This window comes from Nannospalax galili, unplaced genomic scaffold (assembly GCF_000622305.1).
Source record: "Nannospalax galili isolate Female #2095 unplaced genomic scaffold, S.galili_v1.0 scaffold334, whole genome shotgun sequence".
NCBI classification, from domain to species: domain Eukaryota; kingdom Metazoa; phylum Chordata; class Mammalia; order Rodentia; family Spalacidae; genus Nannospalax; species Nannospalax galili.
In genome coordinates, this window is record NW_008336888.1 from 2,911,726 (window position 1) to 2,934,670 (window position 22,945).

The window sequence follows — 22,945 nt, forward strand, 5'->3', positions numbered from 1 at the left end:
TTGGACATGTATTTTCATAACCCAGCATAGAACTGGGAAATTGAACAGCAGACCCCAATCTTATCCAAAGGAATATTGACAACTGATTACCACTAGATGAGGAAAGTGGATTTTTAAGGAGCTGGTTTGAGGGAAGTCTTATCAAGAGACTTGAAAACAACAAGATGGTTAATAAGTTATCTTCTGGAGGAAAAGTGCTTTCCAGACCCTGGATTCAACCCAGGCTTGAAGCAGGTGCTGGTGTGGAAGGGAGCAAGGCAGAGGCCAGTGTGTACCCAGGAGAGTGTGCTGGGCTGAAAGTGCTTGAGTCCAGATGGATCTGGTGTGTGGGTTAGGGCTTCCTAGGCCATTGTGAAATAAGGAAATCCTAAGCATTTAAGCAGAAAGGTTGCATGAAACTTGAATTTTTAGATCGTTGGCTACTTTGTTGAAGTAAGCTCTAGAAAAATAAGGATAGAAGCAAGCAGGAACCTCTTAACAGTTCAGAGGTTATATTAGTTAGACCTAGTCTCAACATGAGTGCTTACCACTGGGGAAACTTTTAAGAGAAAGTCAGCAGGATTCCCTGCTGTCAGGGATAAGGATTGAAAATAGAGGCATCTAGGATGAATCCAGAGTTTTGGGTCTGATTGGCTGATTGGATAGGGTTGCCATTAACTGAAATAGAGAAAGTTATATATAGATTAAGGGGTGAGATCAAGAGTTTGATTACAGACATGGTGAGTTGAGATATCATTTAGATATCTGAATAACCGTATACACAGGCAGATAGATACATGAGAATGGAGTCAGGAGAGTTCTAGGCATCCACATATGGGTAGTATTTGGAGTCATGGCTGAGATTCCCAAGGAGTCAGTGGTCATGAGGAAGAAAAGGAGTCAGTGGTCATGTCTTGTTACACTGAACCATTTGTTTGCTAACCCTTGGTAGCACCAGTGTATGTAGTCTGGGAGGGAAGAATGGATTCACATGGGTAACAGAATGAGAGATCAGAAAGGTAGAAGATCTGAGAGAAAACAAGGGAAAGATGTGTGTCCTGGAAGAGAAGGCTAGTAACAGTGGCAAATGCCATTAATAACTTGAATAAGCACAGAACTTAAAGTCATCATTTTCTTTAGCCCAAGGGAAGGAACTACTGACCTTGACAAAGTGGTTTTGTCAGACTGTGGGGGGACCCAAGCCTGCTTACAGCAAGCTTCAAAGAGAGGAGGGGAAGGAGAGGTAGACAATGTGTGTAGCAAATGCTTTAGAATTTTTTTTTTTTGGTCTTTTTGAGACAGGGTTTCCCTGTAGCCCCAGCTGTCCTGGAACTCACTATGTAAACCAGGCTGGCCTTGAACTCGCAGAGATCTGCCTACCTCCTGAGAGCTGGGATTAAAAGCCAAGCCGCCACACCCAGCTAGATGCAGCACTTTATAATTTTACTGTAAAACATATTTTGTTTGATCTTTTTTGTCCTTTAACATAAAAACATAAGGTTTTTAGTGTTACTAAGTGTGGAGACTTTACAGACCCTGCAATTTGGCATTTGTTTTCAGTTATGGGACTGTTGCTATAGTCTTAGTAATACAGTTTGGCTTAATTTACTTCAGAGTTTGGAGAGGAGCTCAGCATAAATAGTTTGTCCTTTGTCCTCAAGCCCTTTGACTGTCAGGTCACCTTCCTATTTACAAAAAACCAGGCTGGCCTTGAAATCGCAGAGATCTGCCTGCCTCTGCCTCCCGAGTGCTGGGATTAAAGGCATGCGCCACCATGCCCGGCCCTGCTTTAGAATTTTTACTTGAAGAGGATCAGAGAAATGAGAAGGAAGTAGAGTTATAAGAGGGTTTGTTTGCTAAGAGAGGAGAGATAATAACATAATATGGGCTGATAGTAATGGAGAGAAAGGTAAGGTGGGACACATCTCTGGGGTAATGACCTTGAGCAAGTGAGCAGGTCCTGTAGTGCCCCTAGAGAGGGCTCACCAGAGAGGAGCTTTCAGCTCTAGAAGTGAGGGCAAGAATGGCAGAACACACTGCCGGGCAGTAGAGTAGGTGCATGCTGAGCTTTCTTCTGTTTACCTCATTTTTTTTTAGCTTAAGGAATGTTGTTTATTTTATCTTTCTGCTCATGATCATCACAACAGAACTAGTACATAAAAACTAGAGGGCTTTGGATTAAATAAAAATGTGGTGTTGATAAGAGAGACACATACAGAAACATGACAAGAGCTTGTAATAGTCCCACTGGGAGCATTTCCCAACTCCTTGAGTGTATCTTCCTAGACACTCTGTTGAGTTCTTGTTTGAGAATCTGTCCCATCAGGAAGTACTAAGAAAGAAGACAGAGAGAAATTAATGTTCTTTCCCCTTTCTCTAGAGCTCTGGAGATTACCTTTAATATGTTCATCACCCAGCTGAGCCTGGCAATGTCTGATGACCTCACTCACCACAAAGCATCATCCGAACTTCTGAGGCTCACTCTGGACAACATCTTCCTCCATGTAGCTCCTGTGGCTGGTGCCCTTTCAGGGGAAGAGCCTACCTCCGCCCTCTTTCAGCTTTACTGTGTGGAGGTCTACTGTGGAGACCTGCAACTGGACAACCAGCTCTATAACAAGTCCAATTTCCACTTTGCTGTCTTGGTCTGTCAGGGAGATAAAACAGAACCTACTCAATATTCCAAAATGCAGAGCCTCCTTGTCTCTAGCAAAGACCTGGAAGACTATAAGGAGAATTGTTTCATCAAACTTTACATCACTATATCTGAGGGGAGGGACGTCCTGCTCAATGTCAATGAGTTCAGTTTTGAACTGAAACCTGCCCGGTTATATGTGGAGGACACATTTGTGTACTACATCAAAACTTTGCTTGACACTTACCTTCCTCACAGTAGGCTGACTACTCACTACACACAGCTCTCTGGGGGTAAACAGGCAATACCCATGCAAGTAAGACAGCATGCCAGGGCCTTGGTGAACCCAGTGAAGTTGCGGAAGCTGATCATCCAGCCAGTTAGTCTGCTCGTCAGTATCCATGCTTCCCTCAAGCTCTATATAGCCTCCGACCACACTCCACTCTCCTTTTCCGTGTTTGAAAGAGGACCCATCTTCACAACAGCAAGACAGCTCGTGCATGCGCTGGCCATGCATTATGCTGCTGGCGCTCTTTTCAGAGCAGGTAAGGATGCAAGTGAAGGGTCTGTGATGAACATAAGGGAGCAGTGCATAAGAGGTGATGCATGTAGGCTATACAATTAAATAAGGCTAGATCTAGATCTAGACTCTGCAAGTATAAGGCCTGGGTAAATTATTGAACCAAACTGAATCCTTGTTTCTTCATCTATAAAGTGGGTTGTAAGATTTTTGAGAGGGTCAAATGGAAGTTTGTCAAATACATGGCATTTTGCTTGGCACTTAATGGACACTGAAGCCACAGTAGCTATATTTTAGCTGTTACATAACTTAGAAATTAATTCAATTTAACAAACACTTTTTCAGTACCTTGCAGGCACAAAGCCCTTTCTCAGCATACTAGTGCAGCCAGGAAAGAGGCCCGGCCCTCAGCTCCTTGACCTAAAAGAAATTCAATTCTACATGGCCAGTTTCCTTCATTGCTGTCCATGAATAGCTGTAGGCGAGAAAGCCGGAGGATTCGAATGTTCTGTAATGCACAAAGAGCTCTGTACCTCTCCAGCAGGCACCGCCTGTCTAGACAGAGCACAAAGAGAAGGTTGTTGGTACCTCAGCCTCTCCACAGACCTTAATCCAGAGAGGGAGCTTAGCCTTTGTTCATCCTCACCATCCTCTGCTCTGTGACAGGCAGATGGCCTTGCACAGGCTGCAGGATGCTCTTAGGGGGGTTTAAGGGAAGAAGTAAAACTTCTGTTTTCAGACTGATGGAGAAAGCTTGTAAGAGTGTTTGACATGAGTGCAGAATCTGACCTGGAAGTACTGTGTGTTGAAGGTTAAGGATTTCGGTCCCTGTGATTTCGTACTGCTTTATAGTGATCGGCTCCAAAGCCTGTGTTCCTGAGGCAAGTCCAGTCTAAGGCAGTTCTGGTTTGAGAGTTCAGGCCTTGCCTTGTCAGTCCTCTCCAGTAAAGAGCCTAAAGTCTGACTCTCTAAAAGTGACAAAGATAAGAACTTCTGTCCTTCCGTTTTTGGGACCTTGTGCTTGGTGAATGAATTGCCATAGACAATTCGTATTGTGGCAGTGAATGACCACGTTACCACTGCTAAGAGGCCAGTAATCATGCCAGACCGGTAAGATCACACTTCCTCCATAATGAAATACATAGATATAATAGGCTATCCCAGCTCTTTATAGAAAAGGAGAGCATCGAGCAGAGAGCCTGACCAGACCTGTTGTTTGGATAGTTTTCAAAACAGTGAAGAAAATATCTCCCTCTTGCTAAGAAGTCATTTAAAAATAGTATTTCAACCTTAATAAATGGGAATATTTGCAAACTATTCCAGAAACTTACCCTCGCAGGCAATTTGCTATTAACAAAACAGATATGTCCATTACTGAGCTCTGATCCAAGGCCAGGGAAGAAGTAAGACTCCACCCAGTCACAGCTGACACCAGGTACCAGAAATGAGCCAGAGGACAAACTCCACCTGTGCCCCAAGTAACCACTGCCCCTGTAGCCTGTGTGCTGAACTGACTGCCTTGCTTTTGTTTTTGAGGTTTCACAAGAACATTCCCTTTGGTTTGTCTGTGATTCACCTAAAAATCCTGTGGTTATTCCAATCTCAATGTATAGCAAGAAAGAAACTCTAATACCAAGGTCCTGGTTTTTAAAGCCTGTTGAAAACTCTGTCACTAGAACTCTGTGGTCAGCCTGAAGATTATTGGAAAGAAAGCCAAACTTGAAGGACTGAGAAATGGAAATATGGTGGGGTTTGCTGACAGGCTTAAGGAGAATGAACTAGTATTGCTGTTGTCATTGAGAGACTGTGACGCCGCTGGGAGGAAGCAGGTTGTATCCATCTCACTTGGGGCAGCGTTCACCCATTGGTCTCAAAATGGTTCCTGGCCAGCATGGTTGAAAACAGCCTGACCTCATTTCTAGGGAAGTTTATGGAGTCATTTAAGAGGTTTTAAAAATAAATAACTGGTAACTAGAAATGAGTAACCCTATTCAGAGGAAAGAATGTGAGCTTGAGAATTTTCTGAGTCCTTGTCTGCCTCAATTTCATATGAAGCCAGATAGACTCACTTAACCAACAAAATTCCTGAACAGCTAAGCCAAAGATAATCAGCTGGCCCTCTGTATACATGGGCTCACATCTACAGATCCAACAAGTTTCAGATTGAAAGTATTTGATAAAAAGAATTGCATCTGTACTGAATGTGGTCAGACTTTTGTTCTTGTTGATATTCCCTTTAAAATTTAGTATAAAGGGGCCAGCAAGATGGCTCAGTGGGTGAAGGTGCTTACCACAAAGTCTGATGTCCTGAGTTCCATCCCCAGGACCTAAATGGTGAAAGGAAAAAACCAATTCTCACAAATTGTTCTCTGACCCCCACAAGTACACTGTAGCCCATGCATACCCACACATATAAAGACATACACACAAATAAATAAATGTATTAATTTTTTTTGAAATATGGAACTGGAGAGATGGCTCAGTGGTTAAGAGCACTGGCTACTCTTGCAGAGGATTCAGGTTCGATTCCAAGCACCCATATGGTGACTAACATCCATTCATAACTTCAGTTCCAAGGGATCCAACAATCTCTTCTGACATCCTCGGGCATTGAACAGCACAGATGTACTTACATACGTGCAGGCAATATACTCATACACAAAGTAAAAATAATAAAATAAAAATTTTTTGAAATAAAATATACACTTTTGACATGATTTTTGCATTATACTTGATATTACAAATAATCTAGAGATGATTTAAGTATATGGAGGACTGCACAGATCTTGTGCAGTCCTGTGGGCCACTTTATACAGAGACCTGAGTACCTTTGTACTCTGGTGCTTACAGGGGTCCTGGAAGCCATGGGTACTGAGGGGCCCATGCTTTGTACTAATGGTACATTTGCTTTGGGAGAAAATCAGTAAGGAATATCCTTGGATACTTTGTGCCCTTTTCTGTGCAGCTCAGATGCCACTAAGCTGCAGCTGGCTTCATGAGCAACCCTCCCTCAGTAACTGCACTGGCCACAGCCAAGGAAGAGCAGGAAAGGGCTACCAGTAGCTGGGATGTAGGGGTGGGGGGGACTGAGGGAGGAGACTGGGTTTTTCTACTCTGTGTACTCTGAGATTCTGGGCCTGGACCAGTCTGTCACAGAGATCTCTGCTTGGTGGCAGGAGGTACTCATTCACACGTCAAGTCTTTGGAGAGAAGGGGAACTTATAAGTTTCCAAACTTATGAACTTATGATCATTCTGTGCTAAGTGGAATCTGCTTTTCTTTACTTCCACAGAGCTTTCTACAGGAACATTATTATGAACACCCCCTGTAGGGGTGGGGGTTGCAGGGAATCAGGTGAACAAACAGAGGTTAGCAACCCCACCCCCATGTCTCATCAGCCAGAGATTATGAGTGATTGAACTGACATAATATTTGAGCCTCAGTGTCCTCCACTTTGCCTGAGAGAGACTGTGGGCACACAGTAGCACCATGTTGGGTTGTGTCTGCCTCTGCTGCCCATGCAGCTCTAACCCCAGCAGCTCAGTGATCAGTTAGCCTGAGTGGATTTGCAAGATGATGCTATTCTCTCCCTTGGCACTTGGAGGATTACATGAGCAATGCCCCCTCCCCCAGCTCTCCATTTGTATTCAGTGGGGAAATTGCTTCTTCCTTTGAAACCCACATTGTCATCCTAACATCAAGAAGAGAGGAGGCCCCAAATGTGTGGAAGTCCCTCTCTGCACAGGGACCTGGGGACTCAGGATCCCTCAGACTGGTGACTTGGCTGAGGATCTCTGTCACAGTAATGACCTCCAGAGACAGGCTGCTGAGGGAAAGGACAACTCCTACACAGGTCCTGTCCTCACAGGCCTCCCACTAAAGAGTCCGCAGTACAGGCTGGAGAGGTCCATGGATTCCTAGAGAATGTTGCCTTTTCAGATTCTTCCTCTCCTTGACCCTGACCTTCACCTGTCCCTGTAGCCTTCAAGGCTTAGAGCCCTCAGTCCCCACCTGGGGTGGAAGAAGAAGGGCAGCCACCATGGACCACACCACAGCCTCATTCCCACAAGGCAGACTGCAATGAGACCACTGAACAGGCCAGCTCCTGGCAAGCCTGAGCTTAAATAGGAAAGCAGATCCAGAGCTACCCTCCTGGGACATCTGCAGAGAACACTCCCCTAATCAGTATGTCCCTGTCACTAATGTTTACACAACCCAAGTTGGGGTTGACGGGGAGACATTTGTCTGGCTCTAGCTCTACTCCAAAGTGAAGCACTCAACTTGGTAGGATTGGAAAAGATTAAAAATAACTCCTCTGTCCTTGTCAGAAGTTTGCACCCCCTTTGCAACACCCCATTTAGCAGCTGGCTTCTCCCAACCAGGCAGCTCCTCCTCCTGCTGCTACCCGGCAGGTTGGGAAGGAACTAGAAATGTCCAGCCTGTAAGCACCTGCAGCCCAGAGAGCCTTCCCGAGCTGGTGGGAGCCGGCTCTGCAGATGGATCCCTTTACAGGAGTACAGGAGGCACAGGCACAGAAGTCATATTAAAGCCATTTGCAAAGCTGCCAGAGGATCACTGTGATTTATAAAGTATGAAAGTTCACGATTTATGAATTCATAGTGAATGAATTATTTCCCATATTTTGCTCCAAAGAAGCTTATTACATCCTCAGTTCTAGTGTGAAAAATGAATTGCGGGGAAAATGGGCCACTTTTCACAAATGTCCAAGGTGTTGAACCTTGGGTCTCAGTAACCCCTTCCCTTTGATGTGTTGCAGGCTGGGTGGTGGGATCTCTGGAGATCCTTGGCAGCCCTGCAAGCCTGGTGCGAAGCATAGGAAATGGGATTGCAGACTTCTTCAGGCTTCCTTATGAGGGCTTGACCCGAGGCCCAGGGGCCTTCGTGAGTGGAGTCTCCAGAGGGACCGCCTCGTTCGTCAAGCATATTTCCAAAGGTAGCTGTTGTGGTCATGCCTTCCTCTCATCCCTTCCTTGTCTTGTTGGTCATGTGTTCAAGTTTTAAATGCCTTCACACTGCCTCCGGCTTCAAGTGCCGTGTTAGCTTGCAGGGAGATGCTGGGCTTGTCAGAAAGCTAAAATGCAAGGCCTTAGGTTTCAAACAGATCCCTGCTTGCCTGTAGTATGTGAGAATGTTTCAGAAACTTCAGGATTTCAAACCTCCCATTGGGAAAACAAGGATTGGCTAAACTGTTATTCCATGTGATAAATACAGAAATATTCAAGGTGTTCAGGATTTCTGCTAAGCATCAGAGATCCTACCCCATGTTGCCTCCTGTGTTTTATAAAATGTAGATACAGTTGTCATAACTTTATAAGGATGTGGATACATTTTGACTTGTAGAACCAATTTGAAGGTGAAACTGCCAGCTTTGCTCCAGCTACAGAAACAGTGCCATCTTGTGGTCCAGACAGGTCACCAGGCACTGAGACCAAACTGCTTCCCACCAGAGAATGTTTTCATTTCTTCTAGCATGTTTGCTTGATATTTTGGTCAGGTTGGCAGTGACTAGGGAACTAACAAGGGCCATCTGAGTCCCTTTTCTTCTCAGCGGGAGGCAGAGAAAACAGGGCAAAGGCCTTCTTGCCCATAAAAGGCATTTTACTGTAGATAATGCCGTAACCCTGTCATGAGTGAGCAGGTTGTGGAAGTCTCTAGAAGGCCTCAAAAGAAGACTTAAGCTTGAAATCTGAGAATCCATGATCCATAGAGAGGGTGGGGACCATGGGTGGGGGCTTGGGAAAAGAGCAACAAGAGCAATAAAAGCAAATTCCATGGACAATGAAAGGGAACCTCCCCGACCCCAGATCCTGGGAGGCCCAAGAGCCAGAGAGCGACAGAGTCACAGATGAGCCCTGGTGGGTCTCTCACTCCTGACCTGGGATCTCCAATGATCTGTTGTTTGTATTTTAAAATATGATAACAAACACTTGTTAAATTGAATTTTATTGACAATTTTAGCATTCTGGTAGTTTTTTACATTTGTTCTCCCCTCTTAAAATCTGTCTGGTTTGTGAGTGAGTGAGTGAGTGAGTGAGTTCAGATCACAAAGACGGTAGCATCAAAAATAACATCTGCCGTTTCTTCTTCATCTGTGTCTTCTGATTTTGCTGGCTGAGATGCCTGTGAACTTGCTGGAGGATTAGGACTGTTCAAAGTGAGCCACCACAGCCATCTTTCTTGAGGAACAAAGCTTCCTTTGTTATCTCTCCCCCACCCAGTCAATATCTTGATTATCAAAACTGCATATATTTTCTCTGGCACAATAATCACTTCCTCGGAATGTCAAATTATAAAGTTTAATGCCTTCCTTTATTAAGACTTAAGTCATGGTTGGGTATGGTAGTGCTTGCTGAGGCAGGAAGATCACAAGTTCAAAACCACCTGGGCTTCCAGAAGACCAGAGAGAAAGAGGCGGGAGGGAGATGAGGCGAACTGAATTGATAAGGAGGCAATAATTTTATCCTAAAGTGGGAGTATTTATTTACAATCTATCTAAAATTCAGCAACATAACTCAGAACTCAGAGCAGGTATGCTAGGGAATGTAGCTCAGTGTGAGCAAGGCCTGGGTTCAGTCTTCAGTACTACGCACACACAAACACACACAGAGCAGGTAAATTTTAGCCTTTAAAACTGAACCTCATGGAGGACTTCAGAGTATTTCTCCAAGTCTTGACAAATGATTAGAAGGATGGGAAGCTCTTGGGCTCTCAACAACCACACAGAGATATTTCCTCTGCCCCACTGGAGTGCCAGTACTCTCGTGGTCAAATGTTAGGTTTACTTTGCTTTCTTAAGTCTCTTGCTTCACATGACCAGGAGGGAAGCACTGTTCCTCCCCAGTAAGTATGAGCAGGAGAAACTCGAGCACTGCCAATCCACTTTCTCCTCATCCCACCCCCAGACCTCTAGGACTACCACCTGGGGTCCACCATGCCTGTGACAAGAAGGCCAACCCCTTTCTCTTGTGCCCTCAGGTACCCTGACATCCATCACCAACCTGGCCACCAGCCTGGCCCGGAACATGGACCGGCTCTCACTGGATGAGGAGCACTACAACCGGCAGGAGGAGTGGCGGCGGCAGCTCCCCGAGAGCCTAGGCGAGGGCCTGCGACAAGGCCTATCCCGACTGGGCATCAGCCTGCTGGGTAAGTGGCTGCACCATTCCCATTAGTCTGCACTCCTGCTCTGCCAGCTGGGGAAAGCTCTCCCAGGAATGGCGCTTTGCCTTCTCCCTGGAAGTGCCTGTGAAGTTCATGTCCTTTCTGTGAGCAAAGCTGAAGCTTAGAGAGGATCACACGCTTGCCCTGGTGCCAGCATTCTATCTGTAGAACACTGGGATAGGACGCCATCCCCCAGAGTCATTGTATGCCATAATAGGGGCATCTCAGGATCTTCCTGGGGAGGCTACCCAGATCAATGCCTGTGCGCTCCCTTCCTTCGCTGACCTTGGGCTTTGGCTTCCAAAGTGAAGGGTAACTGTATAGCATGTCCCTGAGGACTTTTGGAAGTGAACAACCAGCAGCTCTTCCGAAGCACTACTCTCATGACCATGGGTGCTTGCTTTTGTTTGAGCAGCACTTGAATAGCGTACATATGCCATATAAGTTTTGGTGGAGGGCCAGCTTCCCCTTCAATTTGTTTATTTACTTCAGATCAGCCTGACTCAAAGCAATTACTGTTTGTCAAGCAGCCAGATGGTATGGTTAGAGGTGAAGACTGCTCTGGCTATTTCAAAGTATTACAAATGTTTGAAAATAAGTTGCTTTGGAAAAATCTATAAAAAGGAAGCTTCAGAGCTGAAAGTTTGCAGGGCAGGATTTTCAAGGGTATTTTTTGTTTATTTGCTTGCAAAGGAATTTTAAACTGTACTGCTTGGCACCCTGCCTTCTGCGCATCTGAGGGAGTATTGAATGCATGGAGATCAAAGTGACCACAGAGGTGCAGAGCCCAGGATAGCAGAGATGAGCCTGAAAGGCTTCATCCTCCCCAGTCCACTCTGCTCCCAGCTCCACAGCCTGCAGCACAGCCGGCTGATGCTGTGGGAGGAAGTGGTAAAATGTTACAAGTGCAGGTTAAGTTACTAGAAATTATGTAAGCAATAACAGTTTGTGGCATGGGGTGCTGTCATTTGATAATGTGTGGAAAGTGGGAAGCCAGTGACCTGTGATGAGTGCTGGGTAAATGAGCTCCTTGCTTGACTCTGCGAACCAAAGTCTATGGGACTCTTTGGGGAAGGTGGTGTGGGACAGTGGGTGGACCATGTCCCTTGGGGGACTCCTGACTCCTAGATGCCCAGCTAAGCCCTTTCTTTGTGATCTTAGGCAAGTTCCTCTCTAAACCTGGATTTTTATTTGTTAACTGGACCTGATAATGCAGTTATTAGAATTAATAATGAGTAGGCAGGGGCCACAGGCCATAGTGGGTAGACAGAACCTGTCAGTGTTGTATTCTGGAAGCAAAGGAACTGTAAATGTCCTGGTTTAAAAAGAGACATTTGAGCAATGACAGGGCATTCTTGCTGTAGTTAAGTTACTCTGTCCAGAGGAAGTGACAATGAGGTTATCTTGAGGGCCTCCAGATCATCATTTGGGGACTTTGGGATGTTTTGTGCTAATAATTGTGGGCTTAGCCCTTCACTCTGTGCATGAGCACTTCCTTCTCCTGTCCAAGAGGTGATAGGAGCTGACTGTCACACAACTATCTTCACCCCAATCCTGACCCCCTTCTGGCCCTAGGATCCAGCCACTGTCCAGCATCCACTACCTAAAAGCGTTACCTTCCAGCACAGACCAGCTGTGAGGGACCGTGAATCTGCCCTGCCATGGTCACCATGGACATGGCTTCACTGACAGGGTGGGAAGTCAAACAGCTCTCGTTTTTGCTGTCTCATGTATCCTCCCTCTGTGCTATCTGTGGAAATGACAGTGGCTCATGTGATCTATCTGTATCTGATAATTTTCAGAAACCTATGAGTTCTGAGGATGACTTAAGTTGTGTCACCCTCAGGAGCTCAGGTCCCTGGGTAGCATCCCCCTGAGAGATGTACACATTTCTGGACTCCTCAGACTTTACAGTGAGTGATTCCAGCTTGAGTAAAGTGACTTCCTTCCCTTCAAGAGTTTCGTGTTTTACAGAATGCACAGGCTATCTCATGGTACCTGTCCCAGAATACTAGATGTGTGTCAGGAAGAGGAGAGGAGGAGGAGAAGGAGTGAGCAAGTGCTCCTCATTTTGGAAAACATAGATTTGTCATTTTCATTCATTTTAAACAATGTTTAAAATTGCCATATGTAACTAAGTGCCTTATTAAGGTTAGAGCAAGCTTCAGGGTGGGAAAAATGCATTTCCCCCAAATGTGCCTGTTTTACCCCCCGGGGTCATAGTAGAGTATTGTAGAGTGCTGTGAAGTACTTGAAAATCCAAGGAAGTCTTTAGCTGCTCCAGGCCAGGTCAGTGAGGCCACCAGGGCTTTTCCATGAGCTCCATACAGTCTGAGTTTTAGACACTGTTGGAACTGTAGAATTGGCATTGGCTTTGCTTACAAGGTACCAAACTCATTTCCCCCAAATAGCAAACACTTGCTTCCCTGCCCTGGAGCCTAGGCTAAGAAAGGCTAGGCTCTAAGACACAGTTGGGCTCTAGGTCCCTCTGGGGAACCACACAGGAAGGGCACATCACCACCTGATTGGTGGAGCTCACAGCTCTATCTTCTTGACACTCTCAGGGGTGCCTTTCAGAATCCCAACACACAGGCCTCTAGCAGGTGGATCAGGAGTTTCCCCCGAAGGGTGGTGGAGGAGCTATACTTGAGGAGACCCTTGGCTACCAGCAGTTGGGTTTTCAGTAAGTTGGGACTTGTAGCATGGCGGAAACAAGCACTTCTTTCCCAGTTGTCTCATCTGTTCTGACCAAGAAAAGCTAGCCAGAATGTCTGCTGCACTTTGTGGGTCTCACTTGTATCTCAGTGCACAGCGTCCCAGCTTATGCCTATGTACTGTAACCAAAAAGTGGCCAAAATAAAAACTTCATTGTGTGATTAGATTAGATGGCATCAAAATAGATATCCAAGTATCCTTGCTGATTCCTGGAATAAGTCACACAAGAGGGGAAGAAAGCCCTCATTGCTCCTTGCTTCTCCAGGACAGGCTCCTGCAGCTGAAAGTGCAGGAAAGGTTGTTCTGCTCACCAAGGCCTAGCACCAGTCTACAGTACACTCCTCCCTCCTTGCCTCACTTCATCACATTACAGCCCTCTCCATGTGGCCACCCACTCCATGGGCCCATTGCCAACGGGCAAATCTTGGGATCAGTTTCCACTACCTAAAGTCTTAGAGCAGAGTTTGAGAACAGGACAGTAAATAATTTACCAGTCATAGAATCTAGCCAAGTTATACTTATGAGGAGGCCTCCTAAAGCCCTGAGAGAAGCTGCCTCTCTCTGAACAGATTTGTACAAACCATGGGATGGCTGCCAGAGTCTTCACAACCTCTCTGTTCTCCAACTCATTAACACAAAGTAGGAGCCATGGCACCTGGTAACCAGTGAGCTGTCTGCATATATGGTGGGTGGTAGCTTCCCATTCCAGAATCAGGAGTGGAACTGGGGGCAAGTAAACTGACAGCTCCTTCTCTGCCTCATGGAATCTAACCCTTATCTCAGGGTTCCCACTTTTCTAGCTGTCCGAATAGTATCTATCAAAGCCACTGTAATTGGAGCCTTCAGTGTGGTCAATGGCTAGAGAAAGTGCAAGATCAAAGGGGAGTTTCACCGAAGTTCCCTATTTGCACTTAAGCAGACAGAAGTTAGCACCCCATGTGGACATTGTCAGCTGCAGAGGGCTCCAAGTTCCTGCACAGGTTTGGACTGGCACATAAAAAGGAAACGGGAGATAATCCTAAACGATGTAATCACCTACCTTCAATTCAGTGTTAATAGTTACAGTGAAAGCCACACTTGAGAGGGGAAAAAAAAAAGGCATGTCTACCAGAAACACTGGCAATAATTTGGTATATTTGTATGTATCCTACCTCTTGAGAGGTAGAAGCAGCAGAATCATGAGTTCAAGGTCATCCTTGGCTAGATAGTAAGTTTGAGGCTAGCCTGGGCCACATGAGACACTGTCTCAAAAACAAAATACTGAAATCCCTGTCTCTCCATTGCAGTGCTCCCTATCCTGTCCCCATCCAACCATGTGGCTACTCTGGTCTTAGAGGTAGAAAGCAGAGCATTTGATCCTGTAAATGGGGAGATCTTCCCAACCATGGGAATACCAGCTATCTAGGGTGCTAGAAATGTGACACTTGGTCCTCAGAAGGCAAGACAACCTGGACCAATGGGGAGCTGTCATCTCCCCTCACTCTGTCATTTCCTTAGGCTTGGGTGGTATTACTCTAATTGGAAAACAGACCTGCCTGTCATCTCTGCAACTCTTAATCTGTCAATTCATAAACTTAAATGGCTCTGTCAAAACCTAAGGACTGGAATCTGTGAAGAACATTTCCCCTACATTTGACCTGAAGGACTAGTCTTTTGTTTCACTGGATTTTGCTCAATGGAATATTGCTTGAAATTAGCAGGTCATTAACTGAGACCTGGAAATCTCCATCTCCCCAAGAGAGTTTGAGTTGGTGGCATTTAGAATAATGGGATTTGACATGTACTAAATTTTCTACCAGGGGACTGTGCATTTTCATTAATCCTGCAAGTCTCAAGTTAAAAACAAGGAATTCTGTCAGGAATTATAAAGAAATCTTTACTTCTGAGTTAAGGAGCCCTCTGCTCCATCATGAAAAAAGTCAGGGCTGGTGAGGCCTTTCCTAGATCCCATCATTGACCCCTGAAGTTAGAGGACCAAGGAGGATGGGTGTCGGGAGTGGCATAGGGGAGCTTTTCATCTGTCCCCACCTTCAAGTTCAGTGCAGAAATGGTAGCTGAGGGGAAGCTACAGAGCTGTGGAGCAGTGTTTTTATGGCTGTTCTGAAGTGAAGAGGGAGTGGCCAAACCAACTGAAGTGAGAAAGAAGGGTTTTGGTTTTGTTAGTTTTTTCCAATATTGGCAAAGAAGAGAAGAGCCTGCTTGATAAACTGGGTAAGCAAATTTACTCAGACTCCTTGGATTCAAATCAAGACCCAATAATTCAATAGTTGTGTGACCTTAGGAAAATTCCTTAACCTTTCTGAATCTGTTTCTTTGTTCAGGGGAAAAACAACAACAACAACGAAAAAAAAAAAACAAAACAAAACAGTGTCTCACTCATAAGACTATGAAAATTAAATGATCTCATGTGGTTTTACCCATATGTGCCTTTGCACAGTGCTTATCACATACTAAGCACTCAAGATAGACTAGCTATAAGAGAAAAAATGAACATGTCAATAATCTTATTGAATAAATACTATCCAATGTGGTAAATTTGAATTACTAGTCAATAACTGTTATATTGTAAGTTGAAGGAGAGGAGAGGTGGGTCAGTAAGACTGTTTGCTGTGAAAGCCTGAAGACCTGAGTTCAAATCACAAGCACCCACATAAAAAAGCAGGGCAAGGCTGCACATGCCTGCAACCCCAGCGTTAGGGGCATGGAGACAGGCAGCTCCTGGGAGTTCACTGGCCTACCAGCCTAGCCAAAGCCACGAGCTTGAGGTTCAGTGAGAGACCTTGTCTCAGGGAAATAAGGCAGAGAGCAATAGAGGAAGACACCTGACATCCACCTCTAGCCTCCACATGCACACATATATGCATGTGCTGTCACATATATACACCACACACATGAGTACAGACACAGAAAGAGGTTGATCCCTTCCAGTTTTTTCACTCCTCTCCTAGTTAAATAATGTTATTAGACTGTACAGGCCCTCTCTCATGAGGAGTTGCTTCCTTCTCCTAAAATGTATTGTTATTTCTAGAGAGAGGCATGCAGCCTGTTGAATAGCCTGTTAAATTTTGGATAAAAATTCTATATACCAACTTTGTGAGCCAAACCATAATAACCTTAGCATTATGTTTTGATGAGGAAAACATAGTGTAAATGGCCCTCAGTGTACTTAGATTATTGGTAAATAAATGTATAGCAGAGAACTTTATGAGGGCAGGAATTCAATTTCAATCCAGATTAAACAGTTCAAAATTGAATTTTTGTTGTCTGAAGATTTTGAGCCCTTGTTCTTACTGAAGACTTTGTTATTTCAGGTGCAATTGCTGGTATAGTTGATCAGCCAATGCAGAACTTCCAGAAAACATCCGAGGCCCAGACTTCAGCAGGACATAAGGCCAAGGGTGTTATCTCAGGTGTGGGGAAAGGAATCATGGGGGTGTTCACAAAACCCATTGGAGGAGCTGCTGAACTTGTATCACAGACTGGCTATGGTAAGTAGTGGGAAACCAGTCAGGCTAACTGAGATGTGACTAATGTCCATTGATAACCCAGGGTTCACATGGGGAAGGGTGAAACATAAAATGGATAAATAGTAGCTACCTTTTTTGCATCCTATGTTTATCTACACAGAGTATAACTGTACTGCCAATTAGTAATTTCAATGAGCAATTTCAAGTAGATTCCGTGTCACAATTTTTTTTATGGTTCACTTAAAAAACTTTAATGAAAAGTAACCACTTGGAAGTTGAGAGCAGTATGGAGAATATGCTACAATAGAGAAAAGAATTGTTACTTTTTCCTGTGGTAAATTTGAAAATAAAAACACATGATAAGTCAGGAAGAAGTCTCTGACTGTTATGTGTGGAGGACAGAAGAGAAGACAGCACACAGATCTCCAGGGCTGTGGTGTTCCCACACCTGTAGATGCCTGTTTTGCTGCTTGCAGCCAGTCTCCTGACCGGCCAAAGCAAAAGCATGCAGTCTGAAATAAAAATCTCTTCCCCCAAGCAGATGCTAGGGAGACCTGGGGCTTGTGGCACTACTTATACTTGGATGGCAGAGTGCCAGGACTTCTCCCCAAGTGTGTCTGTGTACATGTGCATGATGGATGGTATGGAAGAAAGCATCTCCCAGGCTTATTTTCTGCACTCTTGGCAGAGCACATTAAAGCAACTTGCAGTGCATATGTGACTGGAATTTCCTTGTTACCTAAAATTTTGTCCATGCACCAGCCATACTAGCGGGCATCTCAGACCATAGGAGGGGTCACCCACTAGTAGGACAGCATACACTCTCTGCATCTGGCCAGACAGGCAATAAGACATACTTTACTGAAGGCATCCTGTACCTCAGTTCTGACAACATGCAGCCAGATCAGAACACACATCCAGAGCATCCTTTGAGAGACCACAGGGAGAGCCATGCTTCCTTCCTTCCTTCCCTCTTCACTTCTCTCTCCTATGAATGACATGTTCACTCACAGGGAGACTGACAATGCAAATTGTTACAACTGTGAAAGGTGGGAAGGGTTAAACTCTCCCTTACACATTAAGAAAAACAGTATTCCTTTTGTTATAGACTCCAATAAGGTAAAATCAACTCAGACTTAGGAACTCGGCCTTATGTAAGAGCATCTCAGAGCAGAACTTCACATGGCCTTTTTGGTTTCCATCACTCTTGTAAAACTTTTATTGCCACACTGAAGGTTTTACAAACCACTAACTCTTAGTCTAATGACTATGCCTCGTTTATAAACATTTACAAGCCTCAGAAAGCACACATGCTGTACCATCTTTGGTTCTGGAGAGTCTCTTTGGAGGCCTGTGTGGCTGCTGCTGGGTGCCTTCATTTGGTACTGGCACCAGCGAGAGCATGTAATAAACCAGAAACCCCAAGAGCGCTCATAAATGTATATAGAATAGTGTTTAACGGCTGGATTAACTCACTTAAATTTAAATACTGTATCTAGGCAAACCATGTGCCTTTATATGTATCTGTGATTTTGTTTTGTTTTTTAACTTTAGCCAGCCATAGAAAAGATACAGAAATATTAAGCAATGAAGTCAAAGAATACTGATTTTTTTAAACACATGAGTTGTAAACGATATGGAAGCTATTGTTCATGACCAGTTCCTCTGAGGAGCATTATGCTTCCTCTAAGTGCTAGTTTATGCTTGGACTGCAGCACTGGTTTGTAGCTAGGGTAAGATCACCAAAGCTAAGATCATTGTAATGTTTAGTGATTATCTATACACTTGCTTCCAAAGATGTGACTTCATTTTGGACCTGTAACATTTTATAGGAGGCTCTAAGCAGATGACATCACTATAGCATAGAACTGGTTTGCAGAAAACAACTAGTAAAACTCTTTTTGACTTCCCTTACCACAGGTATTTTACATGGAGCTGGACTTTCTCAGCTTCCCAAACAGCGCTATCAGCCAAGAGATCTACGTGCTGACCAGGCTCCAAACAGCCATGTCAAATATGTCTGGTAAAATTCCTGAGACACTTGCTCAGCTTTACATTTACACTGTATGTTAATAGAGCCTGGCTTGCTCTTACACTAATGGACCATGCTTCCAGGAGAGCTCAAAAGGAGTAGCTGTTTTTGGCACTGGTATCTTAGACAGTCACAGAGCATCCTAGAGGGCCAGAGAAAGGCTGCTCTTACTGGGTTTGGAGCTATAGGACTCTGCTCCATGAGCAGGGGAGGGTAACTCTAGCACTTAAGAGGCAGCCTGAGCAACACAGGGAGACCCTGCCTCTAAAAGGAACAACAACAAAAAAATCAACCAAAAAAAAAAAATCTGTTCTACACCGATCTCTAGATACACCTTATTAAAGAAGCCTGGGCCTGCAATGCTGCTCAAGAGTCCCTATAGAGCCAGAGTCCTAATTAGGAAGTGTCAGTTCTGATGGGAAGTAAATAGCTAGATAAAGCTTTTCTCCAGGAGCCAGGTTCTTTCTGCTGACCAGAATCACTTTGAGAATTGATATTTCAAGCTAAAGTTGATAATCCACTTTAGGGAGTTTGGGAAGAGTAGCCTCAATATTTGGTAAATAGGAAATATTGTGAAGTTAATGTTGCTCTGACATTCCAGGCTGGCTTCTGATCTTACTTTCTGTCTTCTAAACAGGAAGATGCTTCAGTCTCTGGGTAGACCAGAAGTCCACATGGCCCTAGATGTGGTTCTGGTGAGGGGCTCAGGCCAAGAGCATGAAAGCTGTTTGCTGTTGACATCAGAAGTGCTCTTCGTCGTGAGCATCAGTGAAGACACACAGCAGCAGGCCTTCCCCATCACAGAGATCGACTGTGTACAGGACAGCAAGCAAAACAACCTTCTCACCGTGCAGCTCAAACAGCCAAGAGTAGCCTGTGATATGGAGGTATAGTTCACCAAACAGGATGACTGGGGACAGCTGCCAGGAAGTTCAGATATATAGCCTAATCATTGGTGCTCAGGCATCCAGGGGACCTGGAAACTTGCTAGACAGAAAGGATTGTGAAGGAGTCAAGGTAGGCATTATAGAAGAGACTGGAAGGCCCCATCCATGAGTGCATGTTAGAAAAGAGCCCAACAGATGCTCAGAGGGGGTTCTAACCTGGGACTGTGAATCGAAGGATGGTGTGGCTCAGTTGTCATGAGGTTGGAGTGCTAGAACAGGACAGCAGTGCAATGGAATTAAAAATGAACAGGTTGGTATAAGAAGGGCAAGGAGTACAGCAGCAATTCCTAGCAACTACTGCACAAAGGAAGACCCTGTTCCATGAACAGGGGCTGCAGATCTGTATTGAAGACAGAACCAAGTTAAAGACAGGAGGCTAGACCTTTGCAAACTGAGACACCAGGGAATTTAACTTCCTCCCGGTGCTCCGTTACTCACATCCAACCCAAGATTTCAGGGGACATTTCAAACTTTTGTGATATCTCTCCTGCTTTATAGTCTGCAGCTATGTAAAGTAACAGGGACATTTTAGACTTTGGGAGCAGCTCCCTAAATGTGCTGGCTATTGGCTCCTGGCAAATGTTTACATGAAATGGATGCTCAGGTGGGCATCCTGAGAACCAGGGGTTAGAAGTGAGACTTAACCAAAATGGCCTTGGCTTTCTGCAGTCCAACCTCCAATAAGCAGATATACCCACTGGAAAACTGCCCTCTTCCTATGTACTTCCCAGGTGATGGCCTAAGCCATACATCCTACTTGTTGATCTAAGTAAACACACCTCTTTCCATACAACGAGAGGTATGGTGGTCAGTTGCTGCAAGCTGGAACCTAGGGGTCCTTACTGGGGACTGGGGAGTGGCTCCAGCCAATGTCCCAAAACTGCCCCTAGCAAGTCCTGCCCAATTCCTTCTTTCATTATATCGTTCCTGATATGGGATCCTTTTCTCCTCACACCACTATTTGGGTAGAATTATCCAAGCAGATGGAAGGCAGCCAACCACAACAACTCGTAAGATTTCTCTAGTTTCTTGGATCATAATCAGTCAGGCTTTAAGCTGGGGCTTGGCACCAGGACTACACTGCTGCTTTCAGTTGATGACTTTCTGGGAATAAACAGAGGTCAGATGTCCAGGCTGACTTTATTAAATCTGCCAAAAATCTTCTGATCCAGTTAAGAATAAAGCAGCAGTGATCTGGCTACAGGATTTGGCAGAAGTCTTCAAGTCTTCAGTCCTGAAGGAGAAGCCTCCAAGACCTGAAGAATATCTGTGACCATAGCTTTTCCTTAGCTGGCTTAGTACTCCAGCTCTTCAACTATGAGATTCATCTTCTGCTGATGTCTGTAATTCAGATCCTCTTTTGCATTTCTGTTTTGAGGATATCATAGCTGAAGGGGAAGAGATCTGTTTCTCTAGGGGCTGTGGGCGATGATAAACGGGAGTCAGCACCTATAGGGATCGTGAAGGTTGAAGCAATGGATTCACCAAGTTAAGAGATGGAAACACCAAAGTTCACTGGTGTCCAGGAATAAAAAGGAGGTTTGGGGATTAAGGAATGCCTAAAACAGAGGCAGCTAAAACAGTACTGCAAGTCAGGTGTTAAACACAAGCACTGAGCTCATACCCTTCCATCTGGCAGAATGGACGTCCAATGCTTCAGGCTCCACATTGTGCTTTCTCAGTGTGGCTTTGTTCTGCTCTTACTCTCAATTCCTAACTACCCTTCTGTCATTTACAACCCTGACCTTCCCTGCTGATCCCATAGAAAACTGAAGCTGCAGGGCATTTTTGAGTGACCCCTTCACTGACAGCTGTAATTCAGTGTATTTTCAATGAGAAAAGAGAGCTGTCAGGGCATCAATTTGACCATCTGTTTTCTTCCAAAGCTTGGTTAGGAAGCCTACTCTACTGTCTTCTGTGAAAACCACGGGCAGTATTTTAATTCTATAAAATGGACTTTCTGGTTATTGCTTTTGCCTTAGAAGCCAAAACAGAACTCCCTTTGAATTTTGGAAGGAATTAATTTGTAGATGACATCATTCAGTATATTCAAATATGGCAGGTTTCAGATTTTTAAAAATCAGCATTGCTTTTCTTGGTTAAATGCAGTAGTTTTAGGAATAATAATTGCTTAATATGCCTGGCACGTTATTAAAATCCCCTAATGAGGCTCAAAATGAGTCAGGAGGTCAATTTATTCCTTGGCCAGATTCCTTTCACAACACGGGTTTTCCTGTGCTGCTGTTCAGGAGGAGCAATTAAGCCTTTTTTGTGTATTCAAAGCTTTCCAGCTGAATTCTGGCCCCATCAAATGATATCATCAGAACTCTGGCCTTTGCCTGGTGGTGTACAGCTTTCATCTGTCGGTAAATTTGGGGAGCTTCCTTTCTTTCCTAAGTTGAAAAACCTAAGCCCTAAACTCCAACCCATGCCTTAACTTGCTCTTCTGGCAGCCCCTTTACTATCTCATGGTTTCCTACAGCTTTTATATTACCGGCTGCATTATTTCTGGGCCTTGTGTAGTAATTATAAATTGTTTAGATTACCACTACCCCGAGAACCAAAAGGTCCCTATTGAAATGTTTGTAATTCTTCCCAAATGATCTTGCCAATATTCAGTAAGTAAAAACCACTGCAAGGTCAGTAGCTATTTAACTCTATGGACCACTGGCTTGTTCTCAAGCAAGTTCCCCAGTCCACTTGATCTGCATGCTAGATAACTTCAGGGTGGGAAGAATTTATAGCCCCAACTGCCTTTCATGGTTCTTTCTCAGAAAATCTCACCTAAGAACTTAGGTAGTATATCTCGGTTCTCTTGAGTTCCACTGACGATGAGCCAGACTTTCATGATCTATAAATGTACTTTGCATCCTCCCTTTTGTTCCATAAAAATTTTCCCTTCCTCGGCCCAGTTTTTCTATTTTCTCTGGCTTTAAGTCTTAGTATTTATAAAAACAAAATGGTAAGTTCAAGGGCCTTGTGTAGTAATTATAAATTGTTTAGATTACCACTACCCCGAGAACCAAAAGGTCCCTATTGAAATGTTTGTAATTCTTCCCAAATGATCTTGCCAATATTCAGTAAGTAAAAACCACTGCAAGGTCAGTAGCTATTTAACTCTATGGACCACTGGCTTGTTCTCAAGCAAGTTCCCCAGTCCACTTGATCTGCATGCTAGATAACTTCAGGGTGGGAAGAATTTATAGCCCCAACTGCCTTTCATGGTTCTTTCTCAGAAAATCTCACCTAAGAACTTAGGTAGTATATCTCGGTTCTCTTGAGTTCCACTGACGATGAGCCAGACTTTCATGATCTATAAATGTACTTTGCATCCTCCCTTTTGTTCCATAAAAATTTTCCCTTCAGATGCCAAGTTTTTCTATTTTCTCTGGCTTTAAGTCTTAGTATAAAAACAGAAAATGTTAAGTTCAAAATTGTGGGTATGTGTGTGTATGAGATGCTCTGCTG

General features: G+C 44.4%; 1 protein-coding gene across 4 annotated transcripts in view; it reads left to right on the forward strand.

Moving 5' to 3' along the window:
• Positions 1-22,945, forward strand: part of Vps13b (vacuolar protein sorting 13 homolog B) — a 723,076-nt gene that overhangs the window by 698,184 nt on the left and 1,947 nt on the right. For all 4 annotated transcript variants that reach the window (XM_029562757.1, XM_029562758.1, XM_029562759.1 and 1 more), the window contains exons 56-61: positions 2,360-3,159; positions 7,912-8,088; positions 10,131-10,301; positions 16,343-16,519; positions 18,419-18,521; positions 19,168-19,417. In XM_029562757.1, coding sequence (XP_029418617.1) covers positions 2,360-3,159; positions 7,912-8,088; positions 10,131-10,301; positions 16,343-16,519; positions 18,419-18,521; positions 19,168-19,417 — 1,678 coding nt within the window. The remainder of the gene's footprint in view (positions 1-2,359; positions 3,160-7,911; positions 8,089-10,130; positions 10,302-16,342; positions 16,520-18,418; positions 18,522-19,167; positions 19,418-22,945) is intronic.